The sequence below is a fragment of the Alligator sinensis genome, unplaced genomic scaffold (genome assembly GCF_000455745.1).
Source record: "Alligator sinensis unplaced genomic scaffold, ASM45574v1 scaffold291_1, whole genome shotgun sequence".
NCBI lineage: Eukaryota > Metazoa > Chordata > Crocodylia > Alligatoridae > Alligator > Alligator sinensis.
In genome coordinates this window covers 929,136-950,604 of record NW_005842391.1, presented here as the reverse complement: position 1 = coordinate 950,604, position 21,469 = coordinate 929,136, and the positions used below count along the sequence as shown (strand labels likewise).

Here is a 21,469-nt window from a genome sequence, read left to right as displayed (position 1 = left end):
AGCAGAAGCCTTGTCAACTCTGTGTCTCGGCCCAAAAATCTGTAGAACAGAGAGCTCTGCCTAGTCCAGAGCACAAGTTTTGGCTCTGTGATCAGGTTCTCTGATTTGGAAGAGCATGAGCCTGGCACTGGGGTTTACATTCAGGGTTGTACCAAGCCATCTACCTTGCATACTTGCAAGCACAGGCACACAAGACTTATTCCTCAGCAGCTGCCATTCTATTTAAGGAGGTGGTATAAGCATCCCCGTAATAAAAATGGAAACAATGTTGTAATATTAAAAGAAGGTGATTTCAGTGCTAATGAAGTAGGCAGATTAAAATGTTGCAACATAAAATTACTGGAGCTTCCAATTTTTGCTTAGTTTCTTACAACTTTTCACATCACTTGATAATTGCACATATAATTCTACTCACTCATGTTTCTCTCTTTTGAAGATGAAAGAGCTCTCCCATGTGCAAGCACTGTTTCACAGTTAGTGCTATTCATCAACTAGTCTGATGGATTAATGTTGTAGGCAACCATTTCAAGGGGTTGGACTACAGCGACCTCCTGAGGTCCCTTCCAACCCTAGTTTTCTATGATTTGGTACACAAGGCTGATTGCCCATTTAAATTACATTTAACATTTTCTCTCTGAACCATTTCCCTGGTATTGTGAAGAGACCATTATATTCAATGTAATTACTGCCCTGATTATCTAAAGCAGTGGTTTTCAATCTTTTTCTCATTTGTGGACTCCTAAAAATTTTCAAATAGAGGTGTGGACCCCTTTGAGACTTTTGAATGGTGGTGCAGACCCCTTTGAATTGTAAGGGTGGATATTCACATACTTTTGATTTATCACAGTCATCTTTCATGGACCTGTTAGATATAGTCTACTGATCCCCAGGGGTCTGCGGACCACAGGTTGAAAACCACTGATCTGAAGTGACTAATGCTTTCCTTCTGGGTACATCTGAGGTTTCCAATACTTACCTTGTTCATTGCCTCAGCTATTGAATCTACCATTCCTCCAACCAAGCCCACTTCACTGGCAGCTTCATTCAAGGTAACCATTATATCATCCACAGCCTCCTTCATCAGTTGGGCAGCCTCTGTGATAGCATCATGAGTGTGTGATGCCTGTACAGGAGAGAGTAGGGAGGAAGAGAAAATATTAAGGGTTCCATCTGTGTGGGAGCAGATAGTTGGTCTGAAAATATTAATGTTATGGCAGCAACCTTATGGTGGTTTTGAAATCACATTTCAACCTACAAATGGAAAAAAGTCAATTAGATATCAATATTGAATTAGAACGTTTATAGAAGCAAATGCTCACTCACAGCATATACAGTGAATTCAAAATCTTTAAAAATGTAACAAGCCCTTCTCCCTAAAAGATTAGGAAAATGATCATCAGTAATTGCAGGAGAAATACACAGAGAAGGAAGGTTCAAGAAACAGTCTCCTTTTTAAAGCATGGGCTATAGGTGCAGAAAAGACCTTATTTCTACATTTTGTGTAGACTCCATAAATTGTAATGCCATGCTGGTCTAATTCACTTCCATCAGCATCATGATATGCAAAAGACACTGGGTAAACTACAGTTTTGATCCTTTCTAACAAAATCTTTGATGCTGCAATCTGTATTAAGACCCCTATAAACCAAAGGTAGTATAGTAAGTAGTGTTTTAATAAATAAACACTAATAAAACAAATATTAAGGAAGAATTTCTTTACTGTCCGAGCCCCCAAGGTCTGGAACAGCCTGCCAACGGAGGTGGTTCAAGTGCCTACATTGAACACCTTCAAGAGCAAACTGGATGCTTATCTTGCTGGGATCCTATGACCCCAGCTGACTTCCTGCCCTTTGGGCAGGGGGCTGGACTCGATGATCTTCCAAGGTCCCTTCCAGCCCTAATGTCTATGAAATCTATGAAATATATCTAGTTTATGCCAAAAAGAATTTTAAGAACGAGCATTACCAGAAAAAATATTTTTTAACCAGATGCTGTGTGGAAAGTGTCATGCACATGTGCAATTAATAAAGTATTCTGTAGGAGTTAAGACTCTTGAGAGATTCTTTAATGACTATTTCTTGACACAGGTAATTAATCCAGACTTCAGTAATCAAAAACCCTCATCATTTGATTTGGGCCAAAGCAACAAGCTCATTTTGCTATTCAAGTGAACCATGTAATCAGTGAAAACTGAAAATTGAGGCAGAAATACAGACTCTTTTATTTAACTCTAAATGTAAAAGAAGAAGAAAAAAACCTAAGGCAATGAGTACACTTCTTCTTTTACCATTTATAGATCTCAGGTGTAGAGTAAAATTATAGTATTTTTAGTTTGTCAATTATAACCTGAAGAAAACAACAAGTTTTAATATAAAATGTAAACATGGAAATGATACTGGGTTAAGTTTTGCTCAGTGACATTTGTGTAAGGATCTCACAGTAGACTGCCCACTGTTTTAGATGGAGAAATATTTGGCATGTGTAGCATTTTGCAATCTTAATTATTGTTTGAACACTGGCTTATTAATCTTTTAAATGTCCTAGAATGGAGGCATTACACTGGTTTTAGTGAAGGAGTAATATGTCCTGCATCAAAGTGATACAAGCTGAAACAATACTGAAGAATTTCTGGCTCCCACTTCTGAAAAGGCCACGCCTGAAACATTTTAGCTAAAAGTAGTTTCAGAAGAGAAGTTTTCCATGGCTAGTATAATACCAAGTGTAAGTTTTAAGCCAGGGGTGGGCAAAATAAAGCCCATGGGCTGGATGTGGCTCGCCAGGCCATTCCATCCAGCCTGTGGGACCCCTAAAAAATTTAGAAAATTAATGTTTATCTGCCCCTGGCTGCCTGTCACGCAGCCCTCAATGGGTTGCCAAAATTCAGTAAGCGGCTCTCTGCTAGAAATAATTGCCCACCACTGTTTTAAGCTGAAGCACAGAAATACATCTTTTGATCTATTTCTAACATAAGATAACAAACTAATTAACTTACCCATGCAACTCAATTTGAAATGCTTTCCATTTTCCAAAGGGCCCAGTAAACATTGAGTTTTAATTGTCCATCATAACCCAGGCATAATAGCTGGAGCTGACAGAATGACTGATACATATTTATGAACTGCATAAATGAGTTGGGGTCTGCACCCGCCTTGTTTGGTATAGGCGCTCTCTGGCAGCCTTGGAACACACGCTCAGTTCAGGCCTCAGGGTGTGTCCTCGAGACTTGGGTGTTGGGCTGCATTCGACCCTTAGAGAGGTCCCAGCAGTCGCCTGCCATGACTTGATCTTCCGTTCAGTAGTGGGACTCCCCCTTGTGGGAACTTGCGAACTAGGCGCTGCCCCTTGTGGGCGTTCTTGGGGCTCCACCTCCCCTATACCCCAGCCATACGCCAGCCTTCAGGTCGACCAGGTGATGGGTCGCCGGCTTGCTTCTTCAGTGTTCCCTTCTGCTCTTGTCCTCCCCTGCCCGTCCCTCTGCGTCTTACTTCGCCCTGGGTGCCTACGGGGTGTGGGACTGGTCTTGCCTCGGCCTCCGCCCTGACCCTATCTTTGAGCCGTTGGGTTCAGCGGTACCACCTTTGTTATTCTTCTTGATCCTTCGGGTCAAGTGGGGATGCTTCCCTGGTTAGGACTCTGCATGCCCCTTCAAGATAACTATGAGAACTCAGAAAAGGAAAAAAAAAGGTAGAGAAGAAAGGACCAGTAGGGGTTTGTGCGACAGCTTGCCCCACTCATGAGTCCGGTGTCTGTGGTCATCAGGATCCCTCGATGCCATCCTCTTTGACCCGGCTGTCTTGCCGGGTTGGGAATTTACCCTTTTAAGAAGGCTGGGATCCTTCTGGTGGGCCCCCATCCGGACTCCCACCGATCTCCCGCAGCGACGATCCTGGAGCCCAGGGGGCAGCATCACCCTCTCTCCTGGGTTTTGCTGCTGCCCCCTTTGCTTCCCTGCCACCCACTTTGCTTCCCCACCGCCGGCTTTTAAATCCGCCAGGCGGTGGTTTTTGGTGATGTCATCTGCCAGCGTTGCTCCCAGCCGCAAATAAAAGCGGCTGATGAACTGTGCCGGCAGTTCTTCTTGGTGTGGCACGTCTTTTCCTGTTGAAGGTAAGTAAGCCCCTTCCTTAGAGCTTTTAGTTTTCTTTTTCTGGAGGCTTACCCCAGCCTCAGCTCTTGCCATGGGAGGGGTTCCCGGGGATTCTGTTTGTGTCCCCCTGGGACAGGGTCCCATCTCCCTTTTATGCATGCTGTTAACTTCTAATAAAACTAATGGCATTGATACAAAAGCTTCTTAAGAAAACACTGCCCACCTATCTCCTAAGCAGCCCGTAGATAATGAAACAATTTCTTTTACATAACCAAGGTAACTGATTAAAGTTTTGATTAGTTTCCCAATGTCTTGATTAGTTTCCCAGTGTCTTGAGTGTAGAGAGAAAATCATTACAGTTTAAGGAAAAAACAGCTACCAAATTTTGCTGAAGGAATTATGTTTTGAAAGCAAGCAGTATAGTGCAGATGATTGGTTAAATCCAGCAAGGAACTTCAAGTACATTTAGTTTCCGAACCTCCATCCTTTGTGCTATAATGATCTTCCTGTTTCACTCAATTTAGGGAAACCTTCAATGACAGACCGACTATCTAGGCACTGGATATTTGGTATCTTGTGGGGATATGAAAGAATTACAAGTTAAAAAAATTAAAAGTCTAAAGATTTGTCCAGCTTGGTTGAAGTACAAGAGAGCAGTTCCTTATTATATATATTGTTCCTCCTATGTTTTTTATTCAGGCAATGCAACAGACTTATAGGATATATTCACAGATGAGTCATGAATTAAATACCTATTTAACATCATCAACCACTAAGGATAGTGTTTGTATTTGCCTATTGTTTCAGTCCAAAATCATAGACATAGCTACTGTGATCATCCAGATCAATAAGTTCATTTGTTAATCAAGAGAAAGAGGAGGAAGGAGATAAAGTTGGTTAATATTGTTAAACAAAATGAGATGATTAGCAATAAGAGTAAGCACAACCAAAGGAACAAGCTGTCATACAAACACACTTGCTAATAATCTTAAAACACTGTACTTTGATATTTAGAGTCTAACTACATGATCGGTAAAATACAACTGGTATTGAACATTAACCACTTTAAAATACTTAGTTAATGTAATACTGCGCAGTATTTTATAAATCAAAGGAATTAAATGGTTATGTAATAATCCTATACTTAGTTTATATTGTCCTGAATTTATCTGACAGTTTCACAGGAACAAGAAACTCTCTAAGTATAAAACTGATGAGATGTGAAATGGTGATTGCAGATGACTATCCTAAAGGCAGTGAAGAGTTTGTAAAACCTCCATCTAGCATATGAAAGGTAATGACCTGAAAGGATCACAGATTTCAGTATGAATGAGGCCAAGTGGTCAAATAAAGACAACAGAATAGAACCTGCAGTATAATGTATCTCCATGAAGGGAAAATGGAAAACTTTCCAACAGGTAGAGGGAAGGAGAGATTTCTTATGCTTTCAGAAACAGAACTTTCCTCCTCTCTCCTCACAAGAAAAGTGTAAAAATGTATTGGGTATTTACAGATTATAGATACAATTTTGGCAAATTATTTGAAGTTCTAGTTCAAGAATCTGTTTGCCTGTCCTTTATCACAATGATGGTGGTGGTAAGAAAACAAATGTAAACTACTTGTCAAAGAAATTAAACTAAAAAAAATAGATTAATAGAACTATATAAGATTGGTATAATACGAAAGAAGCTGTTAATGTAAATAGTATAAGCATTTTTCTACATCACATACAATTAAGCCCATGCATACAAGTTTAAAATATTATTCTTCATAAAGAAAAGCTCTTCCTTATGCCACATACGTGTCAAGATGTATTTTGTGATCCCTGACTGCTGATATATTTTGCAAATAAAAAGGAAAAAAGCAACTGACTAACTCTCAGGAAATCAGTGAGCACACAAAAGGACTTTCCTTTAAGTAAATACAATTATCTGATGGTGAAAATACAGTCTTATTGCCCGTTGTTATTTTCCAGCTTTTGCTGTAGGATTGCAGGATACACTTCAGGATGCTGTTTCAAATGACCTTTCTCCTTTTCTTACACACAAGTACTATACCTTGGGATTTCCTCCTCCCTCTTTGGCTGCGTACAGCATCTGAAGGGCAGATTCTGCTAGTGTCTTGGTCTGGTCCAGCACAGTCATTTGTTGTTGATGATCTAACATCTTGGATGCCACGCCAACTGCAGCTAAAACCAGAGGTTCAAAGTAGCTTGCCAACTGTGTAACCTAAGAAAGCAGAGATGATACAAGACTTTCAATCCAGTTTCTTTAACAGTGGAGAGGACAAGAAAATCTCTTCCCAAATAACATCCAGGACAGCATTAGTACTTCTTTAAGCATAACCTGAGCAGCACAATTTCATGATGTATTAGAACTGCAGGAAATGTAGTTCAGATGTTTTCCTGGGCTACTCTCTCCCTTTCCCAGCTGTGAATACTGTGATAGAGCAATGCTGCTAGATGGGCACAGTTGACATGAGACTCTGATGTCAGATCCAATTGTTTTCAAAACAGACTGGCTTCTCAACTATACAGGGAAGGATCTCTTACTAAATGCCGGAATTTCTCAACTTTGGTTACAGACAAAATATAGTGAAGTGATATTGAATTGCAAATTTCAAGACACTTAATCTATCTTTAAACATGCCAGGCAGTTACTGGCTCTATTGAGAAGCAAACACAGTCCGAAAGCCTGATTTAAGTTGTGAAGACCCAAATAATTTAGTAACATTTAAGATGCTGTGTTCTGATGAAGGCTAGTATTGCCTCTTCACATAGGCTTTTATTTTGCTATTAATAAGCATTTCCAGACGGCAGCAAGGTGACCCAATCATGTAGATTCTTTTAGTTGTAAGGTAAACTCATTGGAGGCTGACTTTTTATTCTGTATTTAAGTAGTGTTGGAGTGATGCTATAGCTGTTACAGTCCAGGAATTAGGCAAGGATTTTTTGGGTGACATCTTTTATTGCACTAACTGCACAGCTGGAATGAAGTTAGACAAATTTTCAGATGAAAGACATTCTTCATCTGGTATTTAGAATCTCTTCAGAACCTCACACAGTCTTTTCCTTTTCTCAAGTTACAGGACCAATTTACCCTTTTGCTGCTGAAGGCTTTCTGCTACCTCCTCATTAGTAGCCATTCAAAGCAAATGAGATTTTACTAGGTGTGCAACAAAGTTTTACAGAGTGACTCAAATATAAAACCAAACCAGGTCCCATTTTCAGTCCAGACACTCAAAAAGAAGTAGGCTTTCAGTCTCAGAGGCTGAGGAAAACAACTAGACATTTGGGCTGCTTACTTCATAGTAAGACATCCCTTATATAAGCATGAAGAAACACCAGAAATGGCAAGAAGAGCAATGAGACTATCTAACAAGAGACAGCTTTCCCATTTGGAAGCAAGAGGATCTATATACAACAGCTGAATCCAAATTCTGATACCCACAGAAACCAAATCCTCCAACAATCAAGGCAATATTAAGTATTTGATAAATAAAAGCAGGGGCTGGCTTCAGCAGCATTCACAGTAGGGGACTCTGCCTGCACTGCAGTCAAGTGCCTGGCGCTTAAGGTGGAGGGGGAGCTCTCTGCACCATACCACAGTGGGGCAGGACAGATCTAGCAGAGGGGAGCTCTCCTTGCATGATGCCACAGCCAGGTGGCAGGGAGAAGTAGTGCAGGGGGCCATGTCCTACAGCCTGCTGCCTTAGACCCAAGCTGGGCCACTGCAGCCCCCTCCCAGAAAATGCTGCCAACTCCCGACTAAAAGCATTGGTTAAATACATGACTATCCAACAATAACTGAATGGCATTGCTACACTTATACAAGCATCCAGAAAAGTTATCATGGTAATACAAAAATGAGGAAATACTGCTTTACTTCTGCTTTTCCCACAGTAAATGTACTGAAACAGAAATATCTGAAATGTCCTGAAAACATTTAATGTTCTTAGAAGTAAATGTATTTCAGAATAGGGTTATACTTCTGAGAAACTGCTAAAAGCTTCAAAAAGCTGGTTTCCTATCATATTTATTATTCTGGATTGAGCCCAAGGAGGATAAACAGTTCAAAACTACTGAAACAGGAATAGCACATTTGAGTACAAACTTCTTAACTTTGCAGTTTTGGAGGCTGAATCCATACCAAACCTTTGCTTGCACTGTAAGTCTGAGCCAGGGTTTTTTTTGCTGTTTTTTTTTTTTTTTTTTTTTAGTAAGAGCCATAGCAATTTTCAAATTGATACAAGTTGTGTGGATCTTTCTATAACTCACCCATAATTGGACTTCTGAGGGAGAATTTGGCAGTCCATCAGGCATTTGCAAGGGCTAAGTTACTGAAGCATGAAAAATCAACTACACAACATGTTCTTTTTAGCTTTCAGTGGCTTTTGTAAGCACATCCGTACTGATATTTTAAGTCTCCTAACAACAATAATAGTAGTTATGTCAAAAAGCCATTTAAGTCTTCTTCACCTGGGACTGACCATCTTTTAATGACTCCAGAAGCCTCTATCAGTCCTAAGGCAGGCAAGGTTCTTTGAGTAGATGTGATATCTTTTAGTAAGTAGACCCACTGAGTAGTTGGAAAAAAAAATTATTGGCAAGCTTTTGAGCGCAGTCACCTTGCCTACCTATGTCCTTAGACCAACACAGCTACAGCCAAAAACCTATCGGTTCTAAGACACCAGCACAGTAAACAGCAAATCACTCCCTTCTTGAAGTGTCAAGAATACAAAAGGTAGAAACTTCACATGTTAAAATGCAGCATTTAAAACTGCGAGGGCTAATTTTTTATAACATCAAACAGTGATGCAAATTTGATTTAAACTTCTGAAACCTCCCTAAAATTCAGAATGAAATCTGAATCTCAGTCCTCAGTTCACCCAGACACTATCAGAGACTGGAGACATTATGGCGCTTCAAAGCAATCCAAGAACACTTAGTGCTCTTACACACTGTATAATTAGACAGGTGCAAATAATTTTTGTCTCTAGCCTGAGTCTTCTGTCTTCAGCAGTCTAAAATTATTTTCCCTTCATGAAGTTTCTTGCATTATTTTTTTAAATAGCACAAAAAAGCTATCTATATGTTGTACAATCCTACTATTGACACAAGCATTTCTCTGAGGTCTAAACATTCAGGACTTTAGAAATGTCAATAATTATAGGATCATGTACCTTGTGTCCCAGCTGAGCTGCCTCTCCTCGAGCTGCAGTAGCTATGGGATCAATAAGGTGTCCGATTTCCTGAACAACTGATGTCAACTGCTCCTGTAAAGCCTAATACAAAGAGAAATTAACAATTCATTCCCTGAAGCATACCATTTCATAAGATAGCATCACACCAGTTAAAGTGCCAAGGCCTCTGTTAGAACTTACATACAAGCATACATGCTAAGCATTGTCCATTTCTCCGCATTAATAAGCTCCATTAATAACCCGCAACATAGGTCCACTGCTGCATATACTCAAGAGGTGAGTCGGGTTGAAAAAGGTCCCTCCAGCTCTGACTGACGGTATGAGCTCCTGCATCTCTTTCTAGTCCCAATGGTTGTGTGACAAGTGGTGCATTTCCTATGGCCATGTGTGGATGTTCAGTTTCTACTGGGAGAATTGGTGTATTCCTGGTAGAAGACAAGTGTGCAGGTGTTCAAGCTTTTTCTCCTGGAGCAAAAATGCCTGCTCTGGGAGCAAAACAACCTGTGAACAACCAGGGTGAAATCACTCTAGTGGAGTTTCTTCCAGGAGACTGAATATCTGCATGCTTTCCTCTAGCCACTCCTTTTGGCCTCCAGGAGATAAGCCAGGGGAAAGACTCCCGTGATTTTCTGAGACTGGAGTCACCCTGATTGAGAGAAGGTACAGGGGGCAGCTGCTCAGCTGAGTGGCAGGGGTAACAATTTAACAGCTGCAAGGGCTGAGAGCAGCCAGGTATGTGGAAGCTTTCCTCAAGCCTGGTTTCTGGACCCCACCTCCCTCCCACTCTTCCTCTTGACCCCTGCTGCCCAGCTGAGTGGTGTGGGCAACAAGGGGAAGCCAGCAAAGCTGGGAGCCAGGCTTTGAGAAAATGTCTGCACCCCTGGTTTCTGGCTCTGCTGGCTTTTAAATCATCACCACCACTGCTCATCTGGGTGATGGGAGTGGCAAGGGGAAGCTGGGGTGGAGGTGGGGTATGAGCTGGGCTCTGAGAGGCTCTCTCTGGGGTAAAGCCCCTACCCGCTCCTCACACTAGAGTCCCAGGTGTTTGGTGTGGATGGGGGGGTTGCCCCACTGCTCCAGTTCCTTGGGAAAAGGAAGACTGGAGCAGCACATGCTTTCTCCAGGCTGGCCTCATCCCAAGTGCAAGGAGCAGGGGAGAGACGAGGTGATTGGCAGGCTACATGTCTGTACTGCTCCCTATCCTGAAATCATTTCTAGCCATGGGCATTTTCTTCTGCTAGAAATGAAGGTTTGTATATGGCCTATTACTGAACATTGTTAACCCATTCAGGAAAAAAAAATCACCAGGATTGTGGATCTAAATACGGAACAGTATTTTCAGGGCAAACAGTACAATACACAGAGATTTGTTGCGTATATTGAAATTAGAAGCAGAAATGTATTGATAAGGAAAGGAATGGAAAAATATGACATATAGGTGTGGGAGATGTGGATTGATCTCCAAAGTACAGTGTCTGGGATATAAGGATAAGAAGGTCCTAGTGTTAGAAATGCCCACACAAAAGCACCTGCTTCTAATTCAAAGGCAAACCACGCCTTGGCAGCCAGGATTTAGCTCATCCTGTGAAAAAAAAGATGAGCTGATTTATAGAATTTCTTCTATTTACATATTGTTCTAAGTAAGGCTGGATTATTTTAGTATTTTTTTCAAACTTGACACCATTGAGTAAATGACAAAAAATTATGTTTTTTTTTTTTTTTTTTTAAATGGGCAGGGCAGGGAGTGAAAAAATTTTAAAAACCTTGCAGTAACTTGCTTTGGGCAGTCTTGTTTTTCAAAAACATTTCCACGTAGATTAAAGTATTAGTGCTATATGTAACACTTATTGCTAGGTTGAAAATACATTATTTGCATACAGAAAGTCCACAATAATTTTGGGAAACATTATGCCATTATTCATTGTGCATCTGATATTGAGAATTTGGCATTCAGTCATTAGCTCCCCCAAAGGAAATCACTGAAAATGGTTCTTACTTCAGTTAACTAAAGTGTGAAATAGCCTTAGGAACAGTCATACCTTACTACTGAAAAAGAATAAACTTTGGATTTCTGGCAAATGACTTCATCTGGAAATATGTAACTTATGTATTCAGTCTTAAAAGATTTGCTCAGCTCCATTAGAATGTGTTAATACAGGAAAGTTAAAAGCTATGGTTTTGGAACCTGCATACCTGGTAGGAGAAAAGGAGCTTGCTAAAAAAAATGTGTTAAAGATCCTTTGTAACATGCTTCAAATAAATCCCTCATTTTGCAAAATACCAAGTGAGAGAGGGACAAGAAAAGATTTTGCCTGTTAAAGAAATTTAGACATGAGTGTTCAGGTGTACGGTAAGAAAAGGCTCTGACATTCAGATTCTCACTACTAAATTTTCAGGAACAAACTAATGTCCAACACTCTATTGTCCTTCAAGCAGCCCTAGCCAACTCTAATTAGCAAAAACTTTTTCTCTCTGTTACATCAGTAAATGAACAGGGACAATTTTGTAGGTGTCATTTTAAATTAAAATAAGTTATTACACTTAATAATTTATTACACCACTTTTGGCAGGTAATTCAAGGATTTTAAGAATTATATTTTCAAAGGTATCTCAACTAATTTCCTAATTTGTGTTGCAATTGAAGAAGATATATGGCCATTATACTTATGCAAATATTTATGGATATACATTGGAAGGCCACTCTTCTCTGGCATGCCAATCGAGTCAACTGACTCTTTCCAATAGCAGATAACACTGTTGGGCAAGGACTTTTTACAGATGAGTGGGAGTCCCATGACCTCCATTTGACTGGTAATTTGAGAGAAGTATTTCATACCATATGCAATTCTAGCCATACTAACTACAGTTCTGAACCAAATGTAAAGGTGCTTTGTGTATGAAATGGGGAAAGGGATAATATCTATTATTAATAAGGAATCTTGCTTAAAATATTAAACCTATTAACTCTTTAGAATGCTCTTTAGATGCTCTAAGTAATGCTAGTAGCTTTTTGCTCAAGAATAAATTGATATTTTACAGTGTAGAAATCTTAGCTTGAGACTGAGCTATTTTACTACTAAATTACAGCATTTGATCTATCACTGGTTTGTTTGTTTTTTTGCCTGGAAACATTTAAAAATAATGTCTTGGTGCTTCCTATAATGAGGTGCTATTCTGAATCTCACCACGCATTATCTAAATCCTCATTAACTTTTTTTACACTTCTCTTACACTCTTATCTATAATTTAGCAAGCTTCACTCCCCAACATGCAAACGTTAAATACCTATATTGGTATTTTGTCTTAAGACTTCCAGTTTATGTTGTCTCAACAATGGTTTCTGTGCCATAGAGTCCTGTAACATGACCATTAGCAACCCTAGATCAGGCAAGAAATTAGTTTCTCCCCATGCTACCTCACTGCTATATCAGCAATGTAACATACATTTAGCCGGCATGGATTTTGCCATACAACCCTTTGGTGGCAATACTTCTCTCAGGGGCAGACTGTGCTGCCTCTGCAGAACTCCCAGCTCCAATATTTATTTTTGTTACCAAGAAAAGTCTAGTGTGGTCACTAAAGGTGAACACTACTCTTCTACAGGGTAGTCTTTCCTTACTTCAACAGAGATGTCATCCCTTGTAGCCAAGTTCTGACTGACTGCTGCAAGAGAAGCCTGCTCAATGTCTCTGATACACCTGTTGATTCCATCAATGGAGTAATCGCATTCTCTCTGACCAGGGGCCTTGTCCCTGAAACAAAGAGGATCGAGTTATTTTGAGGGTGTTGGAGAGACTTATTTATTAATGTGAACACATATATTTCATTAATTAAAAACATGCAAGTCATGGGGAACAAGAAGGGCAGCAGGGAGAAAACCTATATTTGTAGTAACTAAGAGGTTTGATACACTTAGATAGAATGGGATGTTTTGAATATTTTATGGGAAATAAATGGCAGGCTTGGGAAAAGAAGAGACCGTTTAAAGATGTACAAACACTATCCTCTCCCAGATGAGTAAGTAGTAGCACCACCCACCTCAGATAGAAAAGGTCTTAAGGTAATCCTGGAATGGGACTTGAGTGGTGGGACAGGAAGAGACACCACAATCTCACACTAAAGTAGCAACAAACGTGCATGACCAGAGATATCCAAACTTTATGCAATGCAGCTGAGAAGAATTCCTCAAGGGTGAGGCTTTATTCTCAATTGAAAAGATGTTTCAGTGACTATTATCTACTAGATTTGCGGCATGTTGTTTAAACATAAATGTTTTAAGAGGTCAACATTTATCAGACCCATGGTCCTCAGTGTGTTGTTTATTCAGGTTCTAGTAAGGGTAGGAGTACACAACGTAACCCTCCTTTTTTATGGGTTTTTAAAGTTTTGTTTAAAAAAAAAAAAAGACCTGACCTTTGTTAAAATTAAGGAAATACATGTACTTACAACAACAATCTAACAAAGTAAACAGAGGTAACAGTAAAAGGGCACAAGTGAATTTGGATCGATTTTGAGTAAACATGTACTTTGCTTACCCAGAGCTTAAGGCAAACTCTTACATCTGACCAGCCTCGTCAGTGCATGGATTCTTCATATTTTGAATACCAGTATGCAGATTTTAAACACAGTGTAATTTATGTATGTAATAGTACTTCTCCATTTGTTTGAACTGAATTAAAAGAGGAACTCTGCAAAAAGCCAGACCTATGCAATCATCAGTAACAATTATATGTAAAAACAAATGGAGGGACCTGCGTATGATACAGCCTGAATTGTTTTCACAACTGAAAAAGCAAGAGTAGCTTGGGCCATGACATGCCCCTCTTCCTTGCTCCATTTCTGAATACCTTTTTGGCATATTGTGGCTTAGAAATGAATGATAAAAAAGCTACAACAGAAAACGTACCTAATAGAGGTGATAAGACTCTTAATAGAATCTGAAACTGTGTGCGAATGCCCAGCTAGTACAGACCAAGTAGGTGGGTCTTTTGGATTGATGGCCAATGAACGGGCAGTTTTGATCAGTGAAGATGAACTCTCCAACATTGTCTTTGCAGAAATCAAAATTGGCTCCTGTGCTCGAGATCCCTATGGTCAAGACAGCAGCAAGTTAAATGCAGCAGAACATTAGACTTTACTTCAAAACATGCTACAAATGTTTGGACTTGTTTGTTCTTGATACAACAGACACACATTGAGTAAGGAATATAATGCTGATCTATCTAGTCATCACTTCTGCACTAGTAGGGAAGAGATGTCAGCACAGATAAGCCAACACAAATCTGAATTAAAATGCTGCCATTGGAAAAGGGCAGACTTTTCCGTTTTCAGACTTTCCCAAATGACGAGGAGTAGCTGACACAAGTACCACACTGCTAGCTTATAACCAGAGACTAAATGCATTATATTCCTGCAACACTGTAAGATTTGTCTTACTTGTGCAAGATTCAAACTCAGTTAAGTGAAGGAGGGTAAAGCTGTCAAAACAATAATCATTCTACATTAGAAAATTCCAGGAATGGAAACTGCCAGCAATGAGAGACTTCACCTGCCTTTCAATCACGGTAAAGTTTTAAAACAATTTACAGTTCTTGTAAGGAAATAAAGCATCTTGAGCACAGCACTTGTCGGTAAGAAATACACACTATAATGTCTGATATCCTGTTAATCTCTAGTTACTTTAGATTTACTTTTTTTCCCCCCTGATTTGGAACATTAAGTCCTGAGTTAATTTTAAAATCAGATTAAGAGATTTTTTTTTTTATCATACAAGATTAACTGTATGTTTAAAAAAAACAAACAGTACTTTAAAAGCAAATCTGTCTTGTGGGCAGAAATACAACTCCTTTCCTACCTCAGCACTGATCTGGGCCGGTATGCTGACAAATTCTGGATTTGAAGCAAATGCTGTCAGATTTTCCACAGCTTCAATCAAAGGAGCAGTTGCAATTCTACACTTGTTTCGGTTATCTTCGGAGAAATCACCATCCAGAGCCTGGCAAAGAAGACAACAGTTACATTTTGGTTTGGACGGCCACTCCGCAAAGCTTCAGAACAAAAATCACACACTGAAGAAGGGAGGTTTAATTCATTGTTATTTTTTAAACTTACATGTTTATGTACATATACATTGGAGATATGCAAAGATCCTTCAGAAACAAGGCTGATCTTTGATATAACCTTTCAAAATGTCATTTAATGCAGTATGTCTCTTCACTTACTCAGGTGATTATTAACTAGGCGTGTGCAAAGCGGCTAATATTTGCTTCGGATTCGGCCGATTCAGGGGACAGTGATTTGATTCGGTGATTCGGCTGGTGCTGAACTTCCAAATCAGCCAGGCTCATCCCCCACCAACCTGGCTATGGCTGCCCCACCTGCCCCAGCTCCGGGCTCTTTGGGAAAAAAAAGCCCTGGCTCACCGGGTGCTGCCAGGCAGAGGGGGGCAATCCCAGCTGCCCCTCCACTGCCCCACGCTGTGTGGTGGGCTCTGCATGAGCCCCCCTCCGCCTCGCTCTCCCAGGCCCCCCACGGATGCCCCTCCCAGACCAGCTCTGGCCCTTTAAGAAAAAAAAACAAATGAGAAAAGCCCCGCACTCATCGTTCCTGCCAGTAGGGGGCAATCCCTGCTGCCCCACACTGCCCTGCGTCATGTGAGGGGCTCTGCATGAGCCCCCCAAAGCCCCGAGGCCGCTGCAGGAGCGGTGAGTCCCAGGGCTATTCTCCAGTTTTTTTTTTCCTTAAAGGGCCAGAGCTAGCCCAGGTGGGACACCCGTGGGGGGGCTCAGGGAGTGAGGTGGGGGGTCAGGGGTCTCATGCAGAGCCCCCCATGCAGCATGGGGCAGTGGGGATTGCCCCCCAACCTGGCAGCACCCAGTGAGCACCGGGGCTTTTTGGTCAACACGCCCTCCCCCAACCCCTCCTCCCCCGCCCCTAGTACTTACCGGTTCTGAGTAGGCTGCAGCTCCCTGCTGCAGCCACCAGGGACTGCCCGAATCATCAAAGCTCTCTCAATCTTTTGAAGATTCGGAGAGCTTTGAATCGATTTGGACCTTTAAATTGGTCCCCTGATGCAATTTGGATTTGGAGATTTGGCCACTGAATCAGGCCGAATCTCCTTCAAATCAAATTACTCCCCAAAGCTTCGCACAGCCATACTACTAACCCCAAAATGAGAAATAACTGCTAAACAAGCCAGAAAAGGAGCTTAAAATAAGTTATTTGATAATGCTCATAAATCATGTCTCAACACCTCAAGTCCACAGAGGTGGAAGTGGCTAAAAATTGATCTTTTTCATGTCAGCTAAAATCTCTAATCCAGACACTCACCTTCATAACTGTTATTACCTCATTTTCATACAAATGACTTAATCTCTTTCAGAATCTCACAGAAAATAGCTCAACTTGGAAGCACCTTCTGAGTAATATAATAGAACTTTCATGCCCCAGGAGAACAGCTGTTTTTCCAGGAATTATGCAGCTAATGGTTTCCACAAAGGAATTTGAATTCAGGATCCCAATATCCCTTACAAGTTTCATTCCTTCTCAAAGAGAGAAACTACTTCCTAACAGAAATCAGGTAGTTCAAAAAAAGGTCAGTCAGCAATATTTTTCATTTGCAGATTTTGATTCTATAACAAGTCTAAGCACTAGTACTGGAGTGTTACTGCAATCATGATAGTCCTGGAAATGTATACTAGGCAAGGGTTTATTTTGTGATAATTTTTTATCACTATTGTATACATCTGGGCCAACTGTATAGTTGGGAGAGATACTGGACAAGATTTCAGGCACAAAATAAAGTCAAATCTGAGTATTATTTGCAATAAATATGCCAAATCCTCAGGGGATCCAATCATTCCTTAACTCTCTATCAGATGATTAACAGGCAGTTGTACAGGCCATCTTTTTAATATGCAGGAAAAAATTTAGACTTGGCCCACTTTTGAAATAGCAGCGTTATTATTTTTCCTCCTATTTTTAAAATTTTATTTATTCATTAATCCAACTCAATAATAACAAATTTAAGATTTAAAGATACAACCAATCCCCTAAAAATATACATAAAGACAGATATTTATTTTCCATCAACAGTAGTCTCTTAATCAAAGTCAATAGGTCATCTCTATACACCATATTTACTTGATTAGAAGATGAGGTTTTTTTCCCCCATTTAACACGAGGAAAAAAGCCTCTCACTTTACAATTGAGCACAAGGTGGCAGAGGGCAGGCAGCTGCTGAAACTGGAGCCAGAGCCGCAACTGTTGCCTGCCCCCCACTGCCTCTGCACCCTGCCTCCCTGCTGCTTTTCTCCTGCAGCCTCCAGCCCCAGTCTCCCCCCTGTGCTGCTTCTCCCCCTCTGCCACACTCCTCCTCACCTTTGCTCTGCACCAGCAGGCTCTATCTTTGCTGCAGCCTGGAGCACGGGGCACATTATGCTCCAGCCCAGCCTTGTAGCAGCAGTGCTGGCTCCATGCCACTACTAGAGGGCTGGGCTGGAGCCACGCTTAGTGCCCCAGGCTGCCGCAGGGACACAGCCTGTCAATGTAAGGTGGGGGGAAAGGCATGGAGGGGGCAAGTGCAGGGTTAGAAACTTCATGGAGGGAGGAGATGGGAGGAAAGGGTGGTGAGGACCCAAGACTGTGGGGGAAAGTAGCAGCATGGATGGGGGGGGAAGAGGAGGGGGCAGGGGTATCAAGGGCCTGAGGCTGTGAGGGGAAAGCACAGTAGGGGGGTATAAGTGGTGGTGGTGGTCGTGGGGGAAGACAGGCAGCAGGCCTGTTACTAACCCCAGGCCCCCGACCTCTTCCCCATCTCACTGCCTGCCCCCTACCACCTGCCTTGCTACTCCCTGCCCCACACTGCTTCCTCCATTGCCTGCCCTACCATGTGCTCCCCTACTGCCTGTCTTACCACCTGCCTGCAGACTGCCTGTCCCCCACCACTCCCCATTGCCAGCCCCAGTACTCCCCACTACTGCTTCCCCCACTGTCTATCCACCCACCACCTGCCCCGTTACTGTCGCCCTCTCTTGCAGTAGAGGGGAGGACAAATTTAAGATGATCCTCCAATAAGTAAGAGTCCATACAAAATTATGATTAATTTATACATTTCTGTGTATAGAAGCTAATTATTGGGGGGGTCATGTTAAATTCAGGATAGTCTTATATTCAGGTAAATATGGTAATACCCCTCGCCCCTTTTCCTTAGAATTCTGAGCAATACGCATATTTTCCTCATCTGCTTTTAAATCTATTCCAAATTTGATCCTAAGTGTCAGCTCACAGCACTTGCACTTTCTTAATTTTTTCTTCTACAGTTCTAATGGTAAAAAAATCTATGTTGCTATATTAGTATAAAGATTCCTTATTTATAAGGGGTCTTGTAGAATTTCCTAAAAGCTGAACCCAGCACCCACACAGTTTTGCTGGAGTGGGCTTGAAAAAATCCCCAGAAGCTCTGCCTGCCTGCATGGGTGGGTGGATAGGAGTGCAGGGGGGAAGAGGCTTCCACGCCCCACTTTGCCAAATCCTAGATCCACCCATGAGCACAAGGATGCTTAATTTTTGTATTTCCTATTTTTTGAGGATTTAACTTTGCAACCTTAATGACAAATCTTTAATATAGATTTATGTGGATAATTCCAAGACAGTTTATTCCTCTTCTCACATGGGAATAACTATATTAGTTTAAGGTACCTTCATAACAATAATATTGAATAAAATTAAATTTAAAAAAATGAAGGTGCAAGAAATACTATCATGTACCTTGATAGTTTTGACCAGGTTAGCAGTGCTATTTGCAACTTCCTTGGCAGATTGCACGAAATGTCTCTTGGCAACAGGGTTGGCAGTCTTTGATGAAGCAATACGGCAAGCATTACACAAAGCAGATGTATGTTTGGCCACTATTGTAGCAGCTGACAAAACCTGAAAAACACAGATGGCCATGAGAGGTATAGAACAGGACATAAGAACAGGATAGTTAATTGCATCATTGTTCTGAAAACTGTGGTTCAAACACATGCTATGCTCTTATACTGAGTGCTTCCCCATGCTGATTATCAGTAAAAAGCAAATCAATTTAGTCCTAACAAATCTCAGAGAAAGTCTCATTACAAACCTCTGGACAGAGTTACCTGTGATGGGCTGCTTGCTGGATCCACCAGATTCTGACATGCCATCTGGATTGCCTGGTTGGCCCTGGCAAACTGAATAGGATCAACAAGTCCCTGCTGCCCAGCCTGACTGTTGGGATCTGAGATGCCCACTAGATAGGCAGCCTAGAAAGGGAGGGGAAAAAAATCAAATCTCAGTGAAGATGCTAAATTCATTTTAGCTCTTAACAAGAGACAGGAAGGTGCCACTGATCAGAGTGGTCAGGTGTTACTCAGAAATCATGTAGCAAATTTGCTATTAAAAATGCCCGTTAACAGGTCTGCAGTATGATGTAAAAAGCAGAGATTGTTATAATTTGATTTGAGAAATCTAATTAGACAAAAAACCCTGCTCAAAAAAATCTGCAAAGGGGGCAGACACCTGGGGCATGTCTATACAGAGTAATACAATGCTGTGTAGAGATACGCTAGTGCTCATCTCTCTTGACATTGCAAACTGCTGCATGGAAAAGTCTTTCATAACTGGCTCATTTATTGAAACGGCAATACAGCATTTGGTCACAAGGGGGAGCAGCTCAACAGCTTGGGAAACGCACCAATTTAAGGTATAATTTTGGCACGCCAATCCAACAGCGTTAAGACCAGCTCATACATTCTCAATAGCTTATGCTTTGATTAGCTATTCAAAACCTATCAAAGCAATGGAAGTGATCTAAAAGAGATCTATAGTAATCTCTTTGCTTATCTTAAAATGGAGTGAGATACACAGTTTGAGGATGTGGTCTGAATTGCAGACATGTAAAAGTTTACTCTGTGATTTTTTTAAGAGACAAAAGGGTTTATTCCCTTCTTGATAAACACGCTGCACTGGCTTATTAGCTGATGGCTGTTCCTCTTTTGGAAGATGAGAAATGCCATACAATGCAAATATTTGGTTTCCTTGGGTGTTTTTACATGTGCTGCTGAGGTGGGGGGGAGGGGAGTGCTCTAATTAGAGTGGTTCTGAGAGCTGCTCTAATTAAAGTACCCACAGCATCTTATGTATCAGCATCTCTAAACTTCAAAATGGTGATGGGGGCACTTTAACTACAGCTCATTGAACAAGTTTTAGTTAAAGCACCCCTGACACCATTCTGAAGTGCAGGGATACTGAGACATGAGATGTGGAGGCTGCTGGAGCATGCTAGTTAGCAGATTCCAGCTCTAGCTGTAATTACAGCACTCTGGAGTACTGCAGTACAGTACAGCTTTCCTGCATGTCTACAGCCACGCTTTGGCTCTTACAGTTGCACATATAATATACAGTAATACAGGACAGATTCCTGTGTTTTACAGTTCCTATGAACAAGTGGGTTACCTGGGCTGCAGCCTCTGTGAGACCACAAAGAGCCTTGGAAGCAACTCCAACACATTCTCCAAAAACTAGCAGGTCCCCAGTTTTGGCATTCTGAGAAATGCCTGCCATTGACTCTCCGAGAACCTTTAAAGTAAAAAAAAATAAGGTAAGTTCTCCTATTCTATTTTTCTTTATGTAGAAAAAGCATTTTCTAAGTTTTTCTGGACTGCATAATGCAGCAGTGGCATCTACTCAGCACAGACACACTGAACATGCTCTGGATCTTGTCTGCTTGAGACTACTTACTGAAATGCAAGGGAAAGGGACTTGTGTCTTGGCTACTGAAGTACTTCGTGGTCAGAATGCAACTTAGGCTAGGGACAGATATTCAAAAAGCCTGAGCCTGAATTGATTCAATCTTTGCAGGTTAGTCTAACCTGCCAAGGCTAAACCAGTTTGTAACCATCGAGACATCCCCTCTGGACTGAAGAAATAGAAGCACATGCCTGGAGTGGCTCAGGCTAGAACCCTGGGGGCGATAGAGCAGACCTCCTTTCACTTGCAAAGTGCTGAGCTGAGGGGCGGGAGGGGTGGCCAGGCCTTGGCAGGACACTTTGATTAGGGAGGGCCCCCCTCCACTGTTGATAACAGAGCACTGAGTTACACAGAGAGCTGTTAGCATTTATCACCCCATCAAACAAAACGAAATGAAACGAAACGAAACGA

General features: G+C 41.3%; 1 protein-coding gene across 4 annotated transcripts in view; it reads right to left on the bottom strand.

Moving 5' to 3' along the window:
- TLN2 (talin 2) overlaps nt 1-21,469 on the bottom strand; it is a 383,471-nt gene that overhangs the window by 75,581 nt on the left and 286,421 nt on the right. For all 4 annotated transcript variants that reach the window (XR_003095489.1, XM_025211171.1, XM_025211172.1 and 1 more), the window contains 9 exons: nt 20,765-20,887; nt 19,429-19,572; nt 19,058-19,219; nt 15,144-15,284; nt 14,196-14,377; nt 12,909-13,041; nt 9,269-9,370; nt 6,145-6,315; nt 977-1,123 (listed from right to left, as the gene is read on the bottom strand). Coding sequence is in view for 3 of the 4 variants with exons in the window: in XM_025211171.1 (XP_025066956.1) it covers nt 977-1,123; nt 6,145-6,315; nt 9,269-9,370; nt 12,909-13,041; nt 14,196-14,377; nt 15,144-15,284; nt 19,058-19,219; nt 19,429-19,572; nt 20,765-20,887 (1,305 nt within the window). In the remaining variant the exon portion in view is untranslated. The remainder of the gene's footprint in view (nt 1-976; nt 1,124-6,144; nt 6,316-9,268; nt 9,371-12,908; nt 13,042-14,195; nt 14,378-15,143; nt 15,285-19,057; nt 19,220-19,428; nt 19,573-20,764; nt 20,888-21,469) is intronic.